Source organism: Mixophyes fleayi, chromosome 9, assembly GCF_038048845.1.
Source record: "Mixophyes fleayi isolate aMixFle1 chromosome 9, aMixFle1.hap1, whole genome shotgun sequence".
Lineage (NCBI taxonomy): Eukaryota > Metazoa > Chordata > Amphibia > Anura > Limnodynastidae > Mixophyes > Mixophyes fleayi.
The window spans coordinates 88,446,747-88,471,748 of record NC_134410.1 but is presented as its reverse complement, the minus strand read 5'-3'; the positions used below and the strand labels follow the sequence as shown (position 1 = coordinate 88,471,748).

Below are 25,002 nucleotides of genomic sequence, written 5' to 3'. Positions count from 1 at the left end.
CCTTCACGTGTCCTTGTCCATACAGTTCCTTGTGTATCATTACCTCATTATTACCAGTGTTGCTAGTCATAGACTTTCCTGAGCATCTCATCGGCCATCATTTCATGTTCCGTGATCACCCAGCTACCAGAGTACCCTATTACCATCTACATTGCTCTGGTAAGCCTACCATCTGGTGATCCCTGGGTAAAGACTCCTAGTGCCCGTGACAGTAAGATCAGGCCATGACAGACCCAGATGTGGAACCTACCGCCAAAGAGATGCTGCAACATCTGGTTAGCCGTGTGGAGCAACAGGATGCCCGCCAACAGCTGTTACTTCAGTGTTATCAGTCATTAACCTCCCAAGGAACATCTGGACAGACTGTGACAGCTACTACTGAAGCTCCTGTGCTTTCCTCCGTTTCCCCATTGCCATCCCAGGTGTCTATAGCTTCCACGCTTCACCTGCCTACTCCGTCAAAGTACGATGGAGACCCCAAAACTTGTAGGGGTTTCCTTAACCAATGTTCAGTCCATTTTGAGCTCCAACCTCAAAATTTTTCTACCCATCGTTCCAGAGTGGCCTATCTTATCTCTTTGCTTTCAGGACAAGCCCTGGCTTGGGCCTCCCCTCTGTGGGAGAGGAACGATCCAATATTACAAGATAGTGCCAAATTCATTTCTACATTCCGAAGTGTGTTCGATGAACCAGGTCGTGTGACTTCCGCTGCTTCCAGCATCCTCCGTCTGCGACAAGGATCTCATACTGTAGGCCAGTACGTCATTCAATTTAGGATCTTAGCCTCTGAACTTCAGTGGAACACTGAAGCCCTAGTTGCCGCCTTCTGGCAGGGGCTTTCCGATAAAATTAAAGATGCACTGACTACCCAAGAGCTTCCTTCGTCACTTGAAGATTTGATCTCTCTATGCCATCGTGTTGATATGAGATTTCGTGAAAGAGAGGCTGAGAAAACGACTTCTGCTAAAGCACCTTTTCGCTCTAACCCTCAATTTCGTCCAGTGTCACCCGCTGTGATTCCTATGGAGATAGGACGTTCCAAGTTATCTTCTGAGGAGAGGAAACGAAGAGTCAAGAATAGACTCTGTATCTATTGTGCTGATTCCACTCATGTCCTCAGCTCCTGCCCTAAGAGATCGGGAAATGCCAGGCCCTAACTAGTTCTGGAGAGGTGAAGTTAGGGTCCCTAGAGTCCTCTCCATCGTCTATGAAATCTAAAGTCTGCGCTTTTGATGTGACTATTTCCTTTGCTACCAAGACCTTTGAGTCACAGGCATTGATTGATTCCGGAGCAGCAGGAAATTTTATTTCCAAATCGTTAGTTAATCAATGGTCTCTACCAATGATTACCTTAAAAACTCCCATTACTGTGACGGCTATCGATGGATCACGTCTCATCAACGGTCTCATCACCCAGAGTACGTCTCCAGTAACCCTTCAGATTGGTGCTCTGCATCATGAAGAGATATCGTTTTTAATTCTTCCTGTTACGACAAGTCCGATTGTCCTAGGCCTTCCATGGCTTCAGTGTCACTCTCCCCAGATTGACTGGCGCACCCCTCAAGTCACGTCTTGGGGGCTTGAATGTCACCATCATTGCCTTTCCCAAGTCATCCCTCTCAAGGTACAGCAAGCTTCCATCTCAGCTATTTCACCGGGACTCCCTCCTCAATATGCTTCATTTACCGATGTTTTTGATAAAGCTCAGTCTGAACGTCTTCCTCCTCATCGTTCTTGGGATTGTCCGATTGATCTTCTTCCTGGCAAGACTCCTCCCAGGGGCCGGGTCTATCCACTCTCGTTACCTGAAACTCAAGCTACATCTGAATATATACGGGAGAACCTCCAGCGTGGGTTCATTCGACCTTCCACCTCGCCCGCTGGAGCTGGGTTCTTCTTTGTCAAAAAGAAGGATGGATCATTACGCCCTTGTATAGATGTTCGTGGACTCAATGCCATTACTATCAAGAATCGGTATCCCATTCCGCTGATCACTGAGCTATTTGACCGCATCAAGGGAGCCCGTATTTTTACTAAGTTGGATCTTCGTGGTGCCTACAATTTAATCAGAATCCGTTCCGGTGACGAATGGAAGACGGCGTTTAACACCAGAGACGGGCATTACGAATATCTGGTAATGCCTTTCGGGCTATGTAATGCCCCCGCTGTTTTTCAGGGCTTCATCAATGAGATTTTTCGGGACTTATTATATGTATGTGTCGTCGTCTACCTGGACGACATATTGATTTTTTCACAGGACCTGCCTTCTCACCACCAACATGTGGCAGAAGTCCTCTCCAGGCTACGGAAAAATTCATTGTTCTGTAAATTAGAAAAATGTTCATTCGAATTACCCCAGATTCCATTCTTGGGGTATATTGTTTCCGGAGTTGGTCTGAAGATGGATCCTGACAAAGTAAATGCTGTACTACATTGGCCCCAGCCAACTACTCTTCGTGCCATCCAGCGTTTTTTAGGTTTTGCCAATTACTATAGACGCTTCATTCAAGACTTTTCTTCCATTGCATCTCCTATTGTGGCCCTGACTCGAAAAGGGGCTAATCCTAAGCAATGGTCTACTGAGGCTATTCAAGCCTTTCAAACATTAAAAGAGTCCTTCTCTTCGGCTCCAATCCTTCGTCAGCCTGATGTGACACTCCCCTTTTTTCTAGAAGTAGATGCCTCTAATGTGGGCTTAGGAGCTATTCTCTCCCAACGCTCGGAACAGCAAAAATTCCACCCTTGTGCCTTCTATTCTCGGGGTCTCCTACCCGCAGAGAAGAATTATACCATCGGAGACAAGGAATTACTGGCTATCAAAGCCGCATTAGAGGAATGGAGATACTTGTTGGAGGGAGCTCGCCATCCGGTGACGATCTTCACGGATCATAAGAACTTGTCATATCTCCAGTCTGCCCAATGCTTGAACCCTCGTCAAGCAAGATGGTCTCTTTTCTTTTCCCGTTTTGAATTAATAATTACCTTCAAACCAGCTGCCAAGAACAAAAAAGCTGATGCCTTATCTAGAGCCTTTGTTACGTCCTCTGATATAGAAGAGGTTTCCAACCATACCATTCTAGACCCCAAATGTATCTCACTGGCTGCTTCATCCACCAAAACGCTACCATTTGGGAAGACCCTCGTGCCTCCTACTCTAAGGAGGAAAATCCTTTCGTGGTTCCATGCCTCTCGTTTTTCTGGACACGCCGGTGAACACAAGACTTTTGAGATTCTCTCTCGAAGTTACTGGTGGCCTTCAATGAGGAGAGACGTCAAAGAGTTCATTGCTTCCTGTGAATTATGTTCGCAATTCAAATCCTCCCGCAGAACCCCAGCAGGGTTGCTGCGACCACTACCCATTCCGTCCAAACCATGGACCCATATTAGTATGGATTTCGTTACTGACTTACCACCTAGTAAGAACCATAACACTATTTGGGTGGTAGTGGACAGATTTTCGAAGATGGCTCATTTCATCCCTCTGTCTGGTTTGCCTTCCTCGTCTATCCTGGCTGAACATTTCATTAAAGAGATCTTCCGTATCCATGGATGTCCATCTGAGATTGTGTCTGATAGAGGAGTACAATTCGTGTCCAGATTCTGGCGAGCCCTTTGTAAAACCTTGGGCATACGATTAGCACTCTCATCTTCTTACCATCCACAATCCAATGGACAAACCGAACGTGTCAATCAAGATCTTGAGACTTTTATAAGGATATTTTCATCAGCCAATCAAGACAACTGGGTAGAGTTACTCCCTTGGGCTGAGTTCGCCCATAACAACATGTACCATGAGTCATCATCCAAAACTCCATTCTTTGTGGTCTACGGTCACCATCCGTCTTTTCCGGAATTTCCGGCCCTCCCGCCCACCCAAGTTCCTGCGGTGGAAACGGTTTGTCAGACCTTTAAAAATATCTGGTCTCAGGTCAGAACCTGTTTAAAGAAGACATCTGTCAAATATAAATCTTTCGCTGATAAGAAGAGGCGGGCTATTCCACCACTAAAAATTGGAGATCGTGTCTGGTTATCCACAAAAAATATTCGTTTGAAGGTTCCATCCATGAAATTCGCCCCTCGTTTTATTGGTCCATATAGGATCATTCAAGTTATCAATCCAGTATGTGTGAAACTCCTTCTTCCTAAGAGTCTTCGGATTTCTAATGCCTTCCATGTATCTTTGCTCAAACCTCTTATTATCAACCGTTTTTCAACTCCTCCCTCAGCTCCGCAGCCAGTTCAAGTTCATCAGGAGGAGGATTTTGAGATTACCGAGGTACTAGATGCAAAAATTTCGCGAGGAGTCCTCCACTTCCTCGTTCATTGGAAGGGCTTTGGTCCTGAGGAGCGCTCTTGGATCAAAGCTGAAGATCTTAATGCTCCTGCCCTTTTGAAGAAGTTTTACTCCAAAAATCCGGACAAGCTCGGTTCCAGGCGTTCTGTGCCCACCTTTAAAAGGGGGGGTACTGTCACTCACCGGACCGTGAGTGCCTCTTCCCGGACATTTAGGAACCGTGGCCGTCCACCATCCTGAGGGTCTGCGCATGCGCAGCCCTTTTCTATACTTCAGTGTATACTCCTTTAACTTAATTGGCAGATCAGGCAACCTCCCTATATTAAGCACCTGTGGTCACCACCACGTTGCCTGATCTTGGAGTCTCATTCCTCATGAGTCTCTGAAGGTGTTCCTGTATTACTTGTGTATTCAGCGCTGCTGATTCCTGTGGTTTCCAAACCACTTCTACTACTGTGGTTCCATTCCACTTCCACCATCAACTGTATCATCATGACTGTTTGCTGATTCCTATCCGCTGCCTCCGTGCACTACAGTCTTCTACACCACTTCAACGTTATTTTATATCAATGTGACTGTTTGCTCATTGCTATCCGCTGCCTCCGTGCACTCCAGCTTTTACCTCACTCACCTGCTTCTCATCAAGTCTGTTTGCTGATTTCTATCCGCTGCCTCCGTGCACTACAGTCTCCTGCTTGCAACTCGCCTGTGTTCAACATCGTGACTGCCAGCTGACTACTATCCGCTGCCTCTGTGCACTACAGTCTCCTGTTTGCAACTCGCCTGTGTTCAACATCGTGACTGCCAGCTGACTACTATCCGCTGCCTCTGTGCACTACAGTCTCCTGCTTGCAACTCGCCTGTGTTCAACATCGTGACTGCCAGCTGACTACTATCCGCTGCCTCTGTGCACTACAGTCTCCTGCTTGCAACTCGCCTGTGTTCAACATCGTGACTGCCAGCTGATTACTATCCGCTGCCTCTGTGCACTATAGTCTCATCTCATCTTTGCTGTGACTTCCTCGAGACTGCCGCTTTCATTACCATCTGCTACACTTCGTGATCTACAGCTCCTGCCCTGCGCTGCACTCCTGTTTCCCATCGCTGTTGGTTCCTGTGGTTGCTACTGGTTACCTCCGTGTGCCGCTGAGTCCTGCCGCTGTGGTCAGCGCTATCGTCCATCTCCTGCTGATCCACTCTCCACGCCTTCACGTGTTCCACTGGTCTCTACCCTCCTGTCAGCATTGGATTTGTATCTCTTCTACTACCCTCTGCTGGATCATCTCCATTCTCCTGGGTTTCCTATGAGTCCAGTTCCACGTGTTGCTGACTCCTGTGGGTTCGTGTCCCTGTCGGTCTACTCACCTGTGCGCTGCACCTGCTAGACCGCTGCTTCACCTATCCAGGGACTTCCTATCCAGTCGGCCTCCAGCCGCTCAGGTACCGCTGCAATCCCATCTGACTGCTACTGCTGAACCACGGTATGCATACTTCTCATTGACTGTGCTGTGTATTGCATATCTTGCTGGACTGTGTTTGGTTCTCTCTGGAGTCTGCTATCCGCTGAGTCTATTGCCATCATTGACTGTGTTATCATTGTGCTGGACTACTTCAAGAGACTTTCTAGATTGCAGACCTGATCAGTCATTTACATATATATATATATCTATATTGTGCATATTACTGTGGATCGTGTATAAGGTGCCTGTGTATATCCTGTGTTGCAGTCTTCCCCCGTGCACCTCCTCACATATATATTCAGTGGTACAACTTGCTGATGTCAGACCACTGATCCCTGTTTCCGGTATCACCTGTTCCATTATCCTCTCACATAGCAGTGGTACAACTTGCTACCGCAGACCACTGACTACCTGGATACCTCCACTTGGATTCCATTCCTTCACTCAGACAGCGGTACAACTTGCTACCCGCAGACCGCTGACTCTCATCACCTCCTTGTTTCTGTTGGACATTCCTCCTCACTATAGCAGTGGTACAACTTGCTATCGCAGACCACTGACTACCTTCACGTGTCCTTGTCCATACAGTTCCTTGTGTATCATTACCTCATTATTACCAGTGTTGCTAGTCATAGACTTTCCTGAGCATCTCATCGGCCATCATTTCATGTTCCGTGATCACCCAGCTACCAGAGTACCCTATTACCATCTACATTGCTCTGGTAAGCCTACCATCTGGTGATCCCTGGGTAAAGACTCCTAGTGCCCGTGACAGAGGGATTGGACTGCTGAGGACTGGGGTAAAGTCATTTTCTCTGATGAATCCCCTTTCAGATTGCTTGGGGCATCTGGAAAAATGCTTGTCCGGAGAAGGAAAGGTGAGCACTACTGTGGCCAGATCACTTATAAATAACTTATGGTATAAATTTATTTAAAGGATATAGCACAGGGCGCTTATTTATATAATTTGCAATGTACTGATTTTACTATATCATGTGGCACTTTGAATAGGAAATGCATTCATTCATTTCTGAGGTTTTGATTTCTGATGCAATAAGCATTTATTGAGGAAGTCTGTTGTTTAGCTTCGAGAGGAAGTCCTCGCTAAGGCTAATTAAGTGTATTCATGTGAGTAACCAACATGTTCTAGTCTAAATGCACCACAGGAGGTCGTTACTGTGTTCCTGAGTGGCCTTTTGTGTGTTAGAACCTGTCTGAACACTGTAGACAGCACGTGATGTAGGATATCACAGATAAGTGTACATTTTGTTAAGTATAAATTGCATTTAAATCCATGTTTGGGGAAACATATTGCATCCTGATACTAAAAATAACTCAGACTTCTTGGGGCCAGCAAAGAGTTCAGGGGGCTGGCTTATCCCCTGCTAGGCTGTGTCCAAAACTGTATAAAATAGCACTGGATTATACTGAAATGTATCATTATTGTTCCATCTGGCTTTTTGATCACTGGTACCTTCAACCAGTGTGAACTGTTCTTATTAGGACACTTGAGCAAATAAACATCACTTGCTTCAAGATCCTGCTTTGACAACTCCATCCTCCAGAGGCAGGTGGACAAACAGAAACCTCCAAATTCTGCCAATTACCAAACATTGATTAGTCAAGAATGGGCGGCTCTCAGAAACTTGCCTCCGATAGCGGCCGCTGCTCCATGCTTTCGGCCAGGGACGGCTGCGCTCATGTGATCTGGAGGCAGGGAATTTGAATCTCCCCTCCTATTTCTTCTGTGTCTGACACACTAGCTGTGTCAGAGCAACTAGTTACTCCTTGGCGTCTGGCTTCCCTCCGTGTACCTGTGCTGCAATTGCTGTGTCCCCTGTGCATGGCCTCTGCTTTGCTGACTACCCTCCTGTTTGCTCCTTGGTGTATGCGACCTATCTAAGCACATTGACCATTCTTCTGTCTGCTCCTTAGCGTATGCGACCCGGCTGAATCTGTGTATCCAACCCGGCTAAGCACATTGACCATTCTTCTGTCTGCTCCTTGGCGTATCCGATCCGGCTGAACCTGTGTACCGACCCGGCTTTCCTAGACCTCTCTGCAGCTTGCTCATAGGTGCATTCTGCGGTGCAGGATTCCATCCAGTGACTCTTCCATCTGTGGCTGCCTCAGCGTGTCTGAACCGGAAGCTCGTGACCCGTTAGGACTTTTGCTTCATTGCTGCTAATTTCAGCTTCCATCTCCTGATCTCCATCCATTACCCAGGGGCCGCAACCTGCGGTCCTCCGACAGCCAGATCCATCCCGCCTTACGGCGGTTCTTGGTGAAGACTGGGAGGTCCGTTAGACTCCGTGCCCTGGGAAGGCTAGTGTCAACACTGACTAATAGGCATCTCTCGGGAGACGTAACAGCTTGCTCTGACCAGACACACTAGGATGGACAGAGCTTCTGGAGCATTTGGTCGCTCGGGTGAAGGAGCAAGAGAAATATCAAACCCAGTTGCTACAATTCTTACAGAGAAAATATTTAGGCGCTAGGGATCATAAATCAATAATATGTGATGTTGGACCTCAGCTCCCTACGATAGATATCTGCATCTACCAATAAACAAAACATGGAATATATAATAAAGGGGCGCAGTATCCAACAGGAATAGGTATTAAAATAACAATAATCACTTGTACATAAATTAGATTTATTGGTAAACACTAATGTTTACTAATAAATCTACTTTATGTACAAGTGATTATTGTTATTTTAATACCTATTCCTGTTGGATACTGTGCCCCTTTATTATATCTTTCAGAGTATGCCTGCTCGTCTGGATAACCTTCAGAATACCCTCATGGTTCAGGCGGCCACACCACCTCTGCCGCTCTCTAATCTACAGCCTTCCTCTTCCCAGAGTAGTTCTGTGGCTGCTGCACCTATGGCCTCTCAGCTTTGTATTCCGAACCCTCCCAAGTTTGACGGGGATACCAAAGCTTGCCATGGGTTTTTAAAACAATGTGCCATCCGTTTTGAATTGCAGCCTGGGAACTTCCCTACCGAAAAGACCAAAGTGGCTTACATCATTTCCTTACTATAGGTTCAAGCCCTAGCTTGGGCATCCCCCTTATGGGAGCACAATGACCCCAGTTTATATAATTGTGCCACCTTTCTCGAGACCTTCAGGCGTATTTTCGATGAGCCCGGATGAGTATCTAGTGTGGCCTTGTGTATAATACGCCTTCGCCAGGGTACTCTTTCTCTAGGTCAATACGCTCTACAGTTCCGTACCCTGGCGGCTGAACTCCATTGGAACAACGAGGCCCTTGTAGCCACTTTCTGGCAAGGTCTATCTGAGCAGATCAAGGATGAACTAGCAGCCCAAGAACTTTCCTTCTCACTGGACGCATTGATATCATTATGTAACCAGATCGATATACGTTTTCAGGAACGTTCTCAGGAGAATGAGATGTCCTGCCATTCGGGGTTTCGTCTGGCGCCTCACTTTCAGAGTCCCATGGTTCCCATTGAGGAACCCATGCAAGTGGGTAGAGCTCATCTCTCTCAGGAGGAGAGGGAGAGATGCTTCAAGAATCGTTTGTGCCTGTACTGCGGGGAACCTGGACACCTCCTGAGTAACTGCTCCAAACGGATGGGAAATAACAGGATCTAACTGACTCCGTAGAGGTCAGGTTAGGTGTTTTTGTTTCCTGTCCATCTGACTCCAGTTTTTCTATTCAAGCTCTCCTACTGTACGCTGACAAACAGCTTTCGTTCCCTGCTCTCATAGATTCTGGAGCGACAGGAAATTTCATAAGTGCGGCCACTGTTCATAAATTAGCCTTACCTACCCTACCTATAGATCCGCCCATTGCCATAACAGCTATGGACGGGAGTCGTATAGTTGGAAAATGTATCAGATTCATGTACTGTGGTGCTGTCTCTTCGGATTGAAGCCTTGCATACGGAAATCATATCATTCCTGGTCAATCCTGAGGCTATAAATCCTTTGGTACTAGGACTCCCTTGTCTCAGACTTTATTCCCCCACTCTGGATTGGCATAAAACTGAAGTCTTGCCTGGGGGTCTTCTTGCCACTCTCAATGTCTTCCCAAGATAGGGAAACCTATTGAGGCGTACTCCTCTCCTGCCGAGGTATCCACCTATATTCCTCCTCAATACCGTTCTTTCGCTGATGTATTCTGCGAAAAGGAGGCTTCCAAGTTACCTCCCCACAGACCCTGGGATTGCTGCATTGAGCTTTTGCTGGACAAAATGCAGCCTAGAGGTCGCGTTTACACCTTGTCTCTACCTGAGTCTAATGCCATGTCTGTTTATGTAAGGGATAACCTTAACAGAGGCTTTATATGGAAGTCCATCTCCACAGCAGGTGCCGGCTTCTTCTTTGTTCTTCTTTTGCCTTCGCCCCTGTATCGACTATCGGGGTCTTAGCGCCATCACTGTGAAGAATAAATACCCTTTACCTTTGATTTCTGAGCTGTTTGACTAGATTAAAGGAGCTTCTGTATTCTCCAAATTAGATCTCAGAGGGGCCTACAACTTAATCCTTATTAAGAGGGGGATGAATGGAAGACGGCGTTTAACACTCATGATGGACATTTTGAGTACCTAGTTATGCCCAATTCCCCACTGTATTCCAAAATTTCATTAATTAAATTTCTCGAGATTTTCTTTACCAGTTTGTTGTAATATACCTGGATGATATCCTCATATTTTTACCAGACATCACTTCTCATCAGAGGCATGTTTCCCTAGTACTTGACTGTCTACGTCTTCATCAATTCTTCTGCAAACTGCAGAAATGTGTTTTTGAAAAGGATCATCTTCCCTTCCTGGGGTATGTGGGTTCAGGTTCTGGTGTCCAAATGGACCCTGAGAAACTGAAGGCAGTCTTGGAGTGGCCCCAGCCTGTTGCACTTAAGGCAGTCTAGCGATTTGTTGGGTTCGCCAACTACTACAGACAATTCATCAAGGGATTTTCTTCCTTAGTGGCACCCATCACTGCGTTAACTAAGAAGTCTGCCAATTCCAAACTTTGGAGGCTGTGGAGGCCTTTATTTCTCTTAAGAGGGCATTTACCTCTGCTCCTATCCTGCGTCAGCCTGACCCTACCTTTCCTTTATTCCTCAAAGTGGATGCATCCTCTATTTGTGTTGGAACGATTTTTACGCAGAATAACTACTCTGGGAAACTTTCCCCTTGTGGTTTCTTCTCCCGAAGATTATCCTCCACGGAAAGAAATTATGGTATTGGAGACTGAGAATTTCTGGCCATCAAGTTAGCCCTGGAAGAATGGAGACATCACTTGGAAGGGGCCATATTTCCGATAACAATTTATACTGATAACAAAAATCTTCTTTATCTCCAGACCGCATCCTGTTTAAACCCTCGACAGGCCAGATGGTCACTTTTTTTTCCCCGGTTCATTATGATTATCACATTCAGTCCTGGTTCCAGAAATAAGAAAGCGGACGCTCTTTCCCACTCTTTTGACTCCACTGATGCTGAGGAAGATTCATCTAGACCCATCCTAGACCCATAATGTATTGTGGCCACCACTCCCATTCATCCAGCCATTCCACGCAGGAAAACCTTTGTTCCTTCCCATTTATGTCTCAAGCTTCTCAAGTGGGCTCACACGTCTCGTTTTTCCGGCCATTTGGGCGTCAAGAAAACTAAGGACTTAACCATGCGTACTTACTGGTGGCCGTCCTTACACTCCGATGTGCAGGTGTTTATTGCCGCATGCTCTATTTGTTCCCGAAATAAAGTTCCTCGACAACCTCCTTATGGGCTGTTGCATCATCTCCCTATTCTGGATCGCCCACAGAGTCATCTCTCAATGGACTTCATTATAGATTTACCAAGGTCCAAAGGGTTCTCCGTGGTATGGGTCATCACGGACCGCTTCTCCCGGGCTGCTCATTTTGTGCCTTTGAGGGGTCTACCATCGGCTCTTGTCCTGGCACAATACTTCATAAAGGAAGTTTTTCGCCTTCACGGCTCCCCTGCTGTGATTGTGTCTGAACGGGAACCCAATCTGTGGCAAAATTTGGAGGGCGTTTTCTCGTGCCTGTGGAGTCAAGTTAAATTTTTCATCTGCTTATCATCCTCAGTCAAATGGGCTCACCAAAAGAACCAACCAAGAGCTTGAGAAATTTCTCAGATGTTATATTTCTGCTAAACAAGACGATTGGGCCGATCTTTAGCCCTGGGCAGAATGCGCCCATAATAATCACACTCATGACTCTACTTCAGTCTCTCCTTTCTTTGCCCTTCACGGATTTCATCCTAAAATTCCCCCGTTTAATGAATTGCCTTCAACTGTGGTCCCTGCAGTAGATTCGCTCTTGCAAGATTTCTCCTCTAGTTGGAATCTAATCAAACACAGACGATTCCGTATTTAGCAAAAATCTTGTTATAAAAGCAGAAGACCTACGCCTCTACTTTCGCCCGGCTACAAAGTATGATTGTCTACACAGAACCTTCACCTTCAAGTTCCTTCTAGGAAATTCGCCTCCTGATTCATTAACCCCTTCAAAAATTTGCAGGTTATTAACCCCATGACTTTTAGATTGATCCTACCTCCCACTTTGAAAATAAGTTTTCCTCTTCTAAGAGGCCACCGGCAGCACTCTCCATGCAAGATCAGGAATACTAGATCAACAAAATCCTAAACTCCCTGTCACACAGTGCTCATTCGGCTTCCATAAGGGAAGACTAAGACACTCACCTGTGCCTCATTAAACAGACCTCAACCCTTAGTGTTGATCTGCACATGTGCAAACTGAGTACCTTTCTGTTTCTGGCAAGATTCCTATTGGTTCCTGGTTCTGGCTCTAAACTTGAAAAGGCACTTCCTCCCTTTCCTCTGGGCCTTTTGATCAAGTTACCTGTCTGATTAGGTTCCCACCTATTCTGTGAGCCTCCACCTGGATTGCCACTACTACACTACTCAAGCTGCACCTACCTCTGCTGTATTGCTGTTCCACGGTCTGGATCGCTTAAGCTACACTTATCTTCATTGTGCTGCTACTACACGGGCCGTGCTGCTCAAGTTACATCTAACCCTATTGTGTTACCGCTCCACGGACTACACCACTCGAGCTCCATCTATCTCCGCGGAATTACAGCTCCCAGGTGTCTCCGTTCAAACCGCACCAACTACTATTTGTTGTGCTGCCTGGTTCATCCACTCCGCCTTTGTCTCTGTGGCTCAGTGGCATTACAGGTCGTATCATCTAAGCTGCTTGTTCTTATTTACTCCTGCTGGCTGAACTGTTCCTATTTCATTTATGCATATAATGGCATAACAGGGTATTCCACTCTGGCTGCATATACTGTGATTACATTACTGGCTGGACTTTTACTTGTACCTCCTATATTGTGCTGCCTTATTGTGGTCTCATATACCTGCTGCATTACCATCTCCACTCTGTTGCTGGACTGTTCATGCTATTGCTATATTTGAATACACCGATTATACCACTAATTGTATTCATTCATATTACATTGCCGGTGGCACTGCTCACCTTGTTCCTACATTCCTTGTGTCATATACTAAGACTGTTCTGTTTATCATCCAGTCATCATTAAACCGCTGATTGTACTTTTCATCCTGCATCTGTTTTCTATCCGCTGTCTGGGTGTAGAACTTACAACATCACCAGTGTGCCTACGTTACATCAGTCACTATCACTCCTCTGGGACCCTGCCCAACACTTCTGGTAGGGACCGCGACTTGTGGGCGAACGCTGCTAGGTCCAAGTTACCTTGTGTTGACCGCTGGTGAAGACCATTTACCCGTTAGACTCCACGCCCTGTTAGGGGTAGCATCTGTTGGGCTGATCCAAGAGTCCAGAATACCATACCGTGACACTCCCGTATCTCTAGAGGCTCGTTATAATTCCTGGTTGATTGGAAAGGCTATGGACAGGAGGAGCGCTCCTGGATTCCTACCAAAGATATCCATGCCCCAGATCTGTTAAGAAGCTTTCACGCCCAGTTTCCTCACAAACCTTATAGGGTGTCCGGAAGCCGCCCCTGAGGGGGGGTGGGTACTGTTAGAAACTTACCTCCGATCGCGGTCGTTGCTCCCTACTTCCGGACGGGGACGGCTGAGCTCATGTGATCTGGAGGCGGGGAATTTGAATCTCCCCTCCTATTTCTTCTGTGTCTGACACACTAGCTGTGTCAGAGCAACGAGATACTCCTCGGTGTCTGGCTTCCCTTTGTGTACCTGTGCTGCAATTACTGTTTCCCCTATGTATGACCTCTGCTTTGCTGACTACCCTCCTGTTTGTTCCTTGGTGTATCTGACCCGGCTGAACCTGTGTATCCGACCCGGCTAAGCACATTGACAATTCTTCTGTCTGCTCCTTGGTGTATCTGATCCGGCTGAACCTGTGTACCGACCCGGCTTTCCTAGACCTCTCTGCAGCTTGCCCATAGGTGCATTCTGCGGTGCTTACGAGATTCCATCCGGTGACTCTTCCATCTGTGGATGCCTAAACGTGTCCGAACCGGAACCTCGCTGACCCGTTAGGACTTCTGCTTCATTGCTGCTAATTTGAGCTAACAGTCCGGTCCAGCGCTTCCACCTCTGAGTCTGTTCGCTGGATCTTCCATCTCCTGTTCTCTATCTATTACGTCAGGGGGCCAACTCAAGGGCTGTGACTAGCGGTCCTTCGGCAGCCAAATCCATCCCGCCTTGCGGAGGTACTTGATGAGGACCGGGAGGTCCGTTAGACTCCGTGCCCTGGGATGTCAGTGTCAACACTAATTAATAGGCGTCTCTCGGGAGACGTAACAGCGGCTATCTGTCAGTATGTGACCCAAAAGTTGATTGACAGTATGCCAGGGCAAATTGCAGAGGTCTTCAAAAAGAAGGGTCAACACTGCAAATATTGACTCTATGCATAAACTTAATGTAATTGTCAATAAAAGCTTTTGACCCTAATGAAATGCTTGTAATTTTACTTAAGTATAACATAGCAACATCTGACAAATAGGTCTAAAAATACTGAAGCAGCAAACTTTGTGAAAACCAATACTTGTGTTATTCTCAAAACTTTTGGCCATGACTGTAGATCCAAATCCAGAACATGCTTGTTAAAATAAAAATAATAAAATAAACTAACGACGTGACTTCTGCTTGTACACTGTACAAGCATCGCGATTTAAATGAGTATATACAGCCGCGAGCTCTATATATAGTCTAGGGAGAATTCCCATTACAGCGTAGAAAATCCCCATAGAATACAAAATAGAGCTCACTGCTGTATTATACTCATTCGAATGGGGCTGCTTATAGACTGTACGTCATTTGTTTACTTTTTATTTTATTTTAACAAGCATTTTCCGGATTTGGATCTACAAATATGGGGTCTGTGTGACCTGAAGATAAGAAGATTGAAATCAAGTATTTTCATTTGTATCTAAAAATATGGGGGTCTGTGTGACATGAAGTTAAAAGATTGAAATCAAGCATGGGCATTTGGATCTACAAATATTGTGGGACATGGTTTACAAGCATTTGTGTATTATAAGCTGCTGACAACAGATGAAGAATTCTGATTGTTGAATATATGGGGTTTTATTATTTTTAATAAATTGATGTGGTTATGTATTTATTGGCATTTTTTAATTTTTAAACATTTTTGTGATATTTAACAGGGTTTTGTGGTTTATTTAGCATTTTGCTTTGTGGAAATACAGGTCGCAGCCAGCCATGGGTGTCAGACCATGTTGGCACTTGTGGTTCTCCAAGTGCCAGCATGACCTGGCTGCCATGGGTATGTTGGTGCTTGTAGTTATACAAGCATCAGCATGGCCAGACTCTTTAGGGCACCCTACCAGGGCTGGGATTTGAAGTTCCACAAACAAAACGGCGTCTGTTTATTTTTTTTAATATACTATTGTCGTTATTACCCTACACCCACCACCTCAGCATGGGGCTGGTTAGTCCTAGAGGGGGTGCCCGCTCATTTTTTTGAGGACCCCACTCCCTTGGGAATCCAGCCCAGTGCTGAACATCCTGGGGTTGGTGTGTCATTATGGCCACGTAGTGCCAACCACCCCAGCTGCTTTGACTAGTGCTGGTTGTATGAAAATCGGGGGAACCCCACACAAGTTTTTTCTGATTTTCACGCAGCTAGCAGTAGGCTGGCAGCACAAGTGTTAATAGTGGTCGGACGGGAGGACCCGAAGCATTTTTTGTTCCAACATTTTATCTATTTTTAAACTTTTGACAGCCGCTGGGACCTCCAGCTGTATAGGCAGGGCAGTGTAACAGTGATGTGTTTACAAATCTCGCAGCTAGGAAGTAGCGTGTTGCATCTAGCGATTTTTACCACAAACTCAGGAGAGTTTGCTTAATCGAAGCTTCATACATTTGGAGATTTGTGTAGCTAGAGTGGCAAGCAGTCAGGACTTCGATCTCTTGCGATTTTAGAAATAACGATTTTGACAGAAACACATCTCTGGCGATTTTACATCAAATCTCAGGTTAATGCATCAGCAATTTTCAACTCTCCCGAGAAAATCGTGGGATTTTCAAAACCGGAGCTTGATACATTTACCCCCAAGTACCTGTCTCATAAACCAATAATAAAGTTATTACAGTCTTCTGTTGTTACTTCAGTGCATGGAATAACTTTCATTTATTCACGGTTATGGAGTTACCTCTTATATCTCCTTCGTGTCTTTGATTTCCAAGCCTCTTTTCTATTATTATTATTATTATTATTATTATTATTATTATTAATATTTATTTATAGAATGCCACTAGGTATCCGTAGCGCCGTACAGGGACAGACAGAAACACGGTACAGTGTGAGACAGTACGGAACAATTAACAAAAAGCACAGTAACTCGGAATCTCAAAGTACAGCTAGATGAAGGGTGAGAGCCCCCGGGGGTAGAGAGAGGGATAGAAGGTCCTCACGGAAGAGACAAGGAGCTGGAGAGCAGAGTTTAGGTGGTGGAGAACAGGAGGAGAGGAGGCCCTGCTCGAAGGAGCGTACAATCTAAGGGGAGGGTAGCACGGACAGAGACGGAAGGGTAGGAGGAGGAAAGGGGGAGAGCGGAGGCATTGACGGAGAGGGGGGGAGAGGAGACCGATGAGGAGGGAGGTAGGTGGGGGACTGGAAGGCTATAAAGAAGACGTGGGTTTTTAAAGCCCGTTTGAAGCTGGACAAGTTGGGTGAAGTTCTGATGGAGTGGGGGAGCTGGTTCCAGTAGAGGGGGGCAGCACGGGAGAAGTCTTGGATGCGAGCGTGGGAGGAGGTGACCAGAAGGGAAGAGAGGCGACGGTCATTGGCCGAACACAGAGGGCGGGATGGAGCGTGAATGGAGATGAGGCTGGAGATGTAGGGAGCAGTGGAGTTGGAGAGGGCCTTGAAGGTAAGTCTAAGGAGCTTGAACACGATTCTGTAGGGGAAGGGGAGCCAGTGAAGGGATTGGTAGAGGGGGGAGACAGAGGAGGAGCGTCGAGAAAGGAAAATGAGCCGAGCGGCAGCATTGAGTACGGAGCGAAGGGGAGCGAGATGAGAGCGGGGGAGGCCAGTAAGGAAGAGGTTGCAGTAGTCCAAGCGGGAGATAATAAGAGAGTGGACAAGAGCTTTAGTGGCATCTTGGGAGAGGAGGTGGAACATAATCTTCTCTCCAATCTTTGTTGCAGGAGGGAGGGGGAAAGGCTGGGGAATTGATGCACTCAGTTGTGGCGGTCTTCGATTAAGAATTAAGCCCTGACTTGGAATATGTTTTAACAGTAGGCTTTCGTAGGGTGCAATAAGGTACAAAGATGTGTTGATACTGTGTGAACAGTGCATAGGGTTCAATAAACAGATGGATACATTGAAGTATATTGCAGTGACCCTGTAGAACAGAAATAGACAGCAAGTGTAGTGGAGTACACACACATAGACAGTAGCTGGCAGTTAGGATTAGTGCAACCAAATACACTGACGCAGAGTCTAACACCCCCACTGAACTTCACCAGGGATTCCCGCAAATGCATATGGACTTCGCTCAGTGAGGACCCAGGTCGCAGCCCAGTGTAGTTGGCTCCCTTAATGAAAGCAGGAGAGTACTTAACTGGTAGGAGGACTCCACAGATAGAAATGTGAGTATGGGTGTGCTGCTGTCAGGGAAACTGGACACAGGAGTTGAAGAAACAGGAATGGATATTATACTTCCTAGTATAGTCCTGGAGCGAATATTGATGTTGAACACAATTGATACTCAAGCACTTGAGGAGTAATCTGAACAGTTTTTTTTATATTAGCAGGTTGATTGGGTATTCCCTGCATGTGTCATCAGTACTGGAAGTTAGTTGTAACACCTGAGGGAGGTCTTATGTGATCTCTAGCCTGAGGCAGAGCTCAGCTGGGTTGTGTTAAGGATTCAAATTGGGAAGGTCAGCAATCAGTGGTTTGCTGAGTGTTGGAGGCAGGCCGGTGATGTCAATGACTGCTGGAACCGACATGAGAACAGTAACATGTATTATGTTTTACATTTTATAAAACTTTCCACCCATATGTAAGCGAGCATAGTGGGTTCAAGTAGTGTATTCCTGAAGCTGCCTAAGTCTATTCACAGAAATGATCTGTTAATGGTTTAATGGTCTTGGTTAATACATCTGGTCGAACATATGTATAATACTAAACAAATGTCAAGTTATGGAAAAATACTTGGAGACCCACCAGGTAACATATCAATTAGGTACATTCTTATCAGACAAATATGAACAGTTTTTGGGGGAGGGATTACATTACCTATGTGTTAAAATACAATGTGAGACTTGGTGGGTGAATCTCACCATGTCGACTGATGGTAATAAATGTCCCCATATGTAAAATTATAGAGGTAATGTCTTTTTATTTGGATCAGTTGGAATAGGTATGGTGTCTCACAAATTAGGTATTGCTACAGAATGCATATTTTTAACTCAACAGTAAGTTAGTCTCAGATTCCACATTGAGATGTCTTCAGTACAAATCTAGCCCCTTCCTTGTTTATTTTCTGTGTGAAGTTGCCTCCCCTTCAGTTTCATTTGACTTTTTTTTATTGCTATGTATTTCATGCTTCTAGGGTTACTGTTATGGTGTGACTTGAAGGGATTGGAGAGGTTGTGTAATTCGTACCCACTGCAAATATTTTTGGGCAAAACAAAAAGACAGTTGTCAGCGCTTATCCTTACACTATCTGTGTGTATCTAGCAAAATGAAAACTTGCGGTATTAGTTCATATTTTGATCAAAACATTTACAAGGAGGTGCCATTGACGCTGGGATGCAGGCTTAAATGTTTTGATCAAAATATGAACTAATACCTTCTGTTTGTGCAATTTGTGTAAAATAGGTGAAATGTTCTCTTAATCTCATGATTCATTTAAGACATAAATTACACTAAATCAAGAAATATTTAGTATTAAAACCAGAAATATTGAAATTAATGATAGGGGTGGTCCTGAAGTGGAAGTAGATTGGGCTTTGAAGTGACATTTTTACTGTTTCCACCATGCACAATTTCTGGAGTTTCTACAAAACTGCAAATGTAGACACAAATTTATTTTCTGGAAAGGCCAAAGTACCGTGAAGTGGGCTAGGCAGACATTAGGCATACATTCATGCAAAAGGAGGGTTTGTGGGTACATTTATTTTGTGGTTGTAAATAACCCTTATGGTACACAGTGATGTTGTACTCTTCTAATCTTTTATAGTGTAGACTCCTCTACTGAGTAAAAGTTGAAATACTGTATTTGCTGTCTACCCAGATCCCAAGCAAAGAAAGAAAAAGAGAAAATCTGTGTCAAGAAAACAAATAAAATCTCTTGAAGCTGGAGCCTCTGCTGGAAATATGGGAAACACATTTGGTGAGTTCAGCAAAGAGAGATATGTTGGTTTGTATTATCTGTTATACATAGTCCCACTGCAACATATATGTAATGTAGGACATATGTGTGTTTATTAATTTGTTTCATTCAAATGTTACCCTTGTCAGTGGTCCTTCTTGCCCTCATTCATTATTATCCTTACAAACACTCTTGGTCCTTGCCATTGTTCTACAGGAGTACAAGTATAGGATAGAGAGAGAGGAACAAGTAAATAATTATTGATGCTTGTTGACTGTGTCTTGCTCCTATAGTTACCATGTTATAACTATAGTTAGCACTCCTAAACAATGTAATTATTAAGGCAATGCCAGGGACATTGTGACAAAATACTAAGTTAATTTCATTTAATTCTCATTTAGTATAATTTAGGCATGATGTTCCAAATTATGGGGAATTTTTTTCTTGGAAGCCACATGCCCTAGCATTGTATATAAGTAGGGTCACCCTGTAGTTTTTATATATATATTAGCAAATTATTTGGTAAATAGACCAAAAATGCCATTTAGAAAATAAGATTTGTTGTTTTGTTGCGTTGTCATTATGTTGTGTTGTCTCAAGGTTCCCTTCCAGCAGTCAAACAATTGTTTACAACCAATAAATGTTGTTTTAAATATATGTTGCTCTGTCGCGTTGTCATGTTGTTTCTATCTGGTCTAATATGCTTACTTTTTCGATACTAAATAAATATGTAACATTTGGCAACTTTACCTTGAGAACTGTGTAAGATGTTCTCCCAAATACAAACAAACAAAGCATCAAACATCCTCACACACTATGAATTCAGCCCCGCTGGAATCCACCATTACAGAAGTCTTTGTACTTTGATGTAATTGCCTGTAAAGGCCTTCCTCGTGGAATTTGTAGTTCGTTTTGATGAACATCATCTGTATAAGATTTTTTATAATCTTCTCTTTAAATAATATTTGAGATGATCAGATTTTCAAAATATAATATATCTATTCTTTATTAAAAGATATTATGCATAGATACAGCCATTACTGGACTAATCATACGCCCAGGGTCTCAAATGCCAATTGATGATGTATATCTGGTTATTTCATTCTTTTATAGAAAATGTTACTCATCTTTGCCAAAACCACACCTTCCCAGCTTCTGTCACTGCTGACACTCTAGGGGGTATATTTACTAAACTGTGGGTTTGAAAAAGTGGAGATGCTGCCTATAGCAACAAACCAGATTCTAGCTGTCATTTTGTAGAATGTACTAAACAAATGATAACTAGAATCTGATTGGTTGCTATAGGCAACATCTCCACTTGTTCAAACCTGCAGTTTAATAAATCTAGCCCTAAGTCTCCACCATTAATCTTCATTATAGTGACATGTTCTTGGAGGGATCTTTTGGAAGGGTCTTTTTAATCATAATTCTGGCCCTTGTCCTGCTATTGTGAAATGAAGAGGGTCATAGAACACGTGGCCCTTATATAATTTGTTTTTGTCTGTATTGTACAATACGTGTTTGTCCATTCTCCTAAAAGCACAGACACATAAAATTCAAGTTCATTAGTTCATTCTATTGAACTAATTGGTAATATAAGGTTTTTGTCAATTATTACTTTGACACATCTTTTCCACATTTTTAGGAAGTAGCCTCCTACACGGATGGCTCACAGGGTTCCTTGCTTTTTAAAAACTCTTTCTGAGTACACACTAGAGAGTGGGCAGCTTACGTATTGCAAAGCGAGTTTTTACATGGGTCTTAAAATGTTTTTCCTCCCAGTATGTAAAGCACTGTCTGATGTGTCTATTTGTAAGCTGTCATAAAAATAATCCTCCACCATTCTTTGGATGTAGGATCAGGTGGAGTTACGGCATAGGTGTCACAATTTTTAGGCAATTCTTTTAGACCACATGTCAAAACTTTGTGCTGACTCACCACTGGGTCTTTTGGAAAAGCTAAGTTTTTTCTTAGCAGCAGTTGTCTGAGAAACTAATGGATGAGATGTTGTTTTATCATGTACCACTTAAGCTGTCAACTTGCTCAGCAAGAGCTCATTGCATTATTAAAGCCATTTTAGCGCTTAACAATAACAATTGTCCAATGCGTTTATTGTGTATCCAACGCACAAAGATATTTAATTGCAAAATATAGCAGGATTTACAGCAAGCCATTATGATACATAAAAAGGTATAACAATAACACAGGAAAATATAAAAACCGAATACATTACATTTTCTCTAGTGCTTCACCTTTTTCCATGTAGTTTTGCAGTCAGGAAGGTAGAGAAAGAATGGCCCTGGGAAGCTTGCTTATATGCAGCTTCAGTTTACAAAAAAAAAACATTGATGGGGGGCGTGGCTTGGAAGCCGACATGGCCGGACGCTTTTGAAAGAGCTCCGGCGGACACATAACGATAAGGCCAGATTCGGGAAGCTTGAGAGTGCCGCAAAACACGGGTATTAAACCCGCAACACTTAAGGGCTCTGATGGTCTAATTGTGAATCTTCCCTCCCCGGCGATTTACCTGATATCGGAGGCCAGCTCTTCCCCGGATCACGCTTGTGCGCCATTGCGGTGCCTGCACGAACCCGCTCAGCAACCAAAGCAGTGACCCTGGACTCACCAACTCTGCTCTACACACCCCAGAAGGTACGGGGCAATCTAGACTAAATCCTGGCTTTCTGGACCCGCAAAAGCTTACTATCTATAACTGAGGGGGAAAAGAAATCTTATGGCGCGAATGGCGCTAGGCGGCGGATACAGGTGAGGGAGATAATCAACCAATTTTCTAAGCCAGATAAAGAAGGGAAGGAAAAAAGAAAAAAAGGGCATAGATATATAGGAGAAAAAAAATAAAATACAAAATATAAAAATAAAGAGGAAATAAAAACAGCCCTGCATGTTTGCTCCCAAAGGGCTTAATTTGTCTACGTGTCCCAGGAGCATAGCACATTACTAACATAAAGAATACTTACTTTGCTGTCCTGGACATTTTTGCAAAGTTATATATCAGCAGTGATTTACAAGAACATTGCAACACAACCTTTGCTTTGACATACAAGATTGATCTTAGCTGAAAACATAACAGCAGAAGCAGAAAATATAACACAACGTTTCAAAGCAACTGGTTCTGCAATATTTTCTTTCGAGCAAAGCAAATAGGAGAGTATTTCATTTATATTCGGGAGTGCCCTGAGATATAATACTCAAATGTAAATGTGAGGGGGCATTGTCCACTCTGCCTAAAATTAAACGGGGCCAATTTAAAGTTGTCTATCTGGAGAACTGCCCTTTGATCTCTATCGTCTAATTGATGAATTCGTTAATCCATCCACGGGTGGTAAGCCACAGCGCACTGAATCTGAACGTAAGAGAGGAGCGAGGAATGTAGGTCAAGGCAACAAAATGAGTGATAAAGAAGCAAGTGACAGCTCAAATACTAACCCTCCATCTCCACCTCGTGCCAATCACATGGCGTCGGATGCGCCATCTCTCTCCTATGAATCAGTGGTTCGGGCCATCAAGGAGACTATGGAACCATTAATGCAACAGCAGATGAGCACTCTTACAGCTGCCATGCAAGAGCTTAAGGACCAGTTCTCACAAATCACTAAACAAGTCCAGGTAAACGAGCTACGAATTGGAGAAAATATGCGTGATATTGGAAACCAGAAAACTCTCATGGCTTCACTACTTAAAACTCAAAAACAAATGTTAAATAAGTTGGATGACTTGGAGAATAGGTCCAGGAGAAGTAACTTACGGCTGGTAGGTCTGCCGGAATCAGTCAAAGGCCCAGCCCTTCTAGCATTTGTATCCAAAGAGTTACCAAGGCTTCTGGGGATAAGTGAGGATTTTGCCAGTGTGGAGATTGAACGTGCGCATAGACTGGGGCCCCCAAGAGAAAATATGAAGGAACGGCCTTGCACAGTAATTTTCAAATGCCTCAACTACACGCACAAAAATGCTCTCTGGCTGGCCTCAAAATCATTGGGCCCGATAAAATGGGATGGTTTCCGCTTGCTGCTCTTCCAGGATTTCTCGGCAGAAGTTACTAGGGCACGGAAAGAATTCTCTACAGTTTGTTCCGCTTTGATAAAGAAAGTGAAAAAGTTTGCTCTTTTGTACCCAGCACGCCTGAGGATCTTTGAAGTCCAAGATTATAAGGACTTTATGACTGCGGGTGATGCACAAGCTTATCTACAGGAACTGGAAGTGGAGGCTGAGTCAGCAAGCCAAAGGGACTGATTAGACTCTGCACTTACCATAGTCATGTTCCAGCTTCTCATAATTTCTGAGCTACTGCGTAAATATGCCTTTCTGATCTTACTACTGTTTAATTGTCTAATCATATCTAAACTTTTAGAATGCTAGTTATGTACATCTTGAGTGGCAGGAAGCTTTATGAGCATAATCCGGTTTATTTACATAGACTCAACACTTGATAGGCTTGAGTTTATTAGGGTTCTAATTTTTGAAACCTTGCAAGAATGTATCATACGCAATAATATCGCATTGGTAATTACTGGTATGTTTAGTGTTATAGTTTCGCTTATCTAAACTGTATTTTGTTCTGATGTTGTTTCTAAGCTTATACCCTAACTTCTATTTTTAGATATAACACATATGGAAGTATTAATGTAGAATTGACCCCATTGTATTGGACTACATTAACACGTACAGATAATGGTGACAGTGGGTTTTTACCGCTAAATGAGTGGGCTCCCCCCCCCCTCCCTCCCATTTTAAGCTCACTACCCCAGTGCTATGTTTGGGATAGTACTATTCATTCAATTTATAATTAATGTATCAAGATGGTGTGCTGTCTTCCTGCACACTAAAATACTTGGAGATCACAGTGACTATGCTGTGCCACACCTACTTTATTCGCACTCAATGTTTATGTCCCTACCCCTACCTTACCTTAACCGTAGTTGTTCTTCTTTAAGGTTTAGAAAAAAAAAAAACGAACAACATTTTTTTTTTTTTTTAAATTAGGAGATTACCAGATCAATCGTCAAGTTAGAGATTGGGGGAGGAGAGACCAGCATACAAGTTGCTTTGTAAGATGTCTGAGGTTATGTCAGAGGTATTCCTTTGTTATTACTTACCATCTAAAGGTTTCTGACATTACTTGTGAGTATAGAAATGTGAATGTCAGATGGCTGCGTTAAAAATATGCTCATGGAACGTTGGAGGCATCAACTCGCCTATTAAACGGAAAAAGCTGCTGACGTATTTGAATAAGTCTAAAGCAGATATAACCCTACTCCAAGAGACCCATTTAACTGATGCAGAACATGATAAACTCTCCATGCTGGGACATAAAATTTTGGTATACGCCTCATACAATAAGAAATCAAGAGGAGTGGCAATCCCATTTAGGAAGAACCTTCAGGTGGATATTCACCATAAGATAAT

The 25,002-nt window shown here is 44.0% G+C and overlaps 2 protein-coding genes across 3 annotated transcripts in view; one reads left to right on the top strand and one right to left on the bottom strand.

Moving 5' to 3' along the window:
* Positions 1-25,002, bottom strand: part of LOC142100820 (adenosine deaminase domain-containing protein 2-like) — a 1,209,653-nt gene that overhangs the window by 1,129,651 nt on the left and 55,000 nt on the right. The window lies entirely within an intron of this gene.
* ARL13A (ARF like GTPase 13A) overlaps positions 1-25,002 on the top strand; it is a 384,981-nt gene that overhangs the window by 316,000 nt on the left and 43,979 nt on the right. The window contains exon 9 of one of the 2 annotated variants that reach the window (XM_075184635.1): positions 19,501-19,599. The exons of the other annotated variant lie outside the window; for it this stretch is intronic. Coding sequence (XP_075040736.1) covers positions 19,501-19,599 — 99 coding nt within the window. The remainder of the gene's footprint in view (positions 1-19,500; positions 19,600-25,002) is intronic. 2 annotated transcript variants of the gene reach the window in all.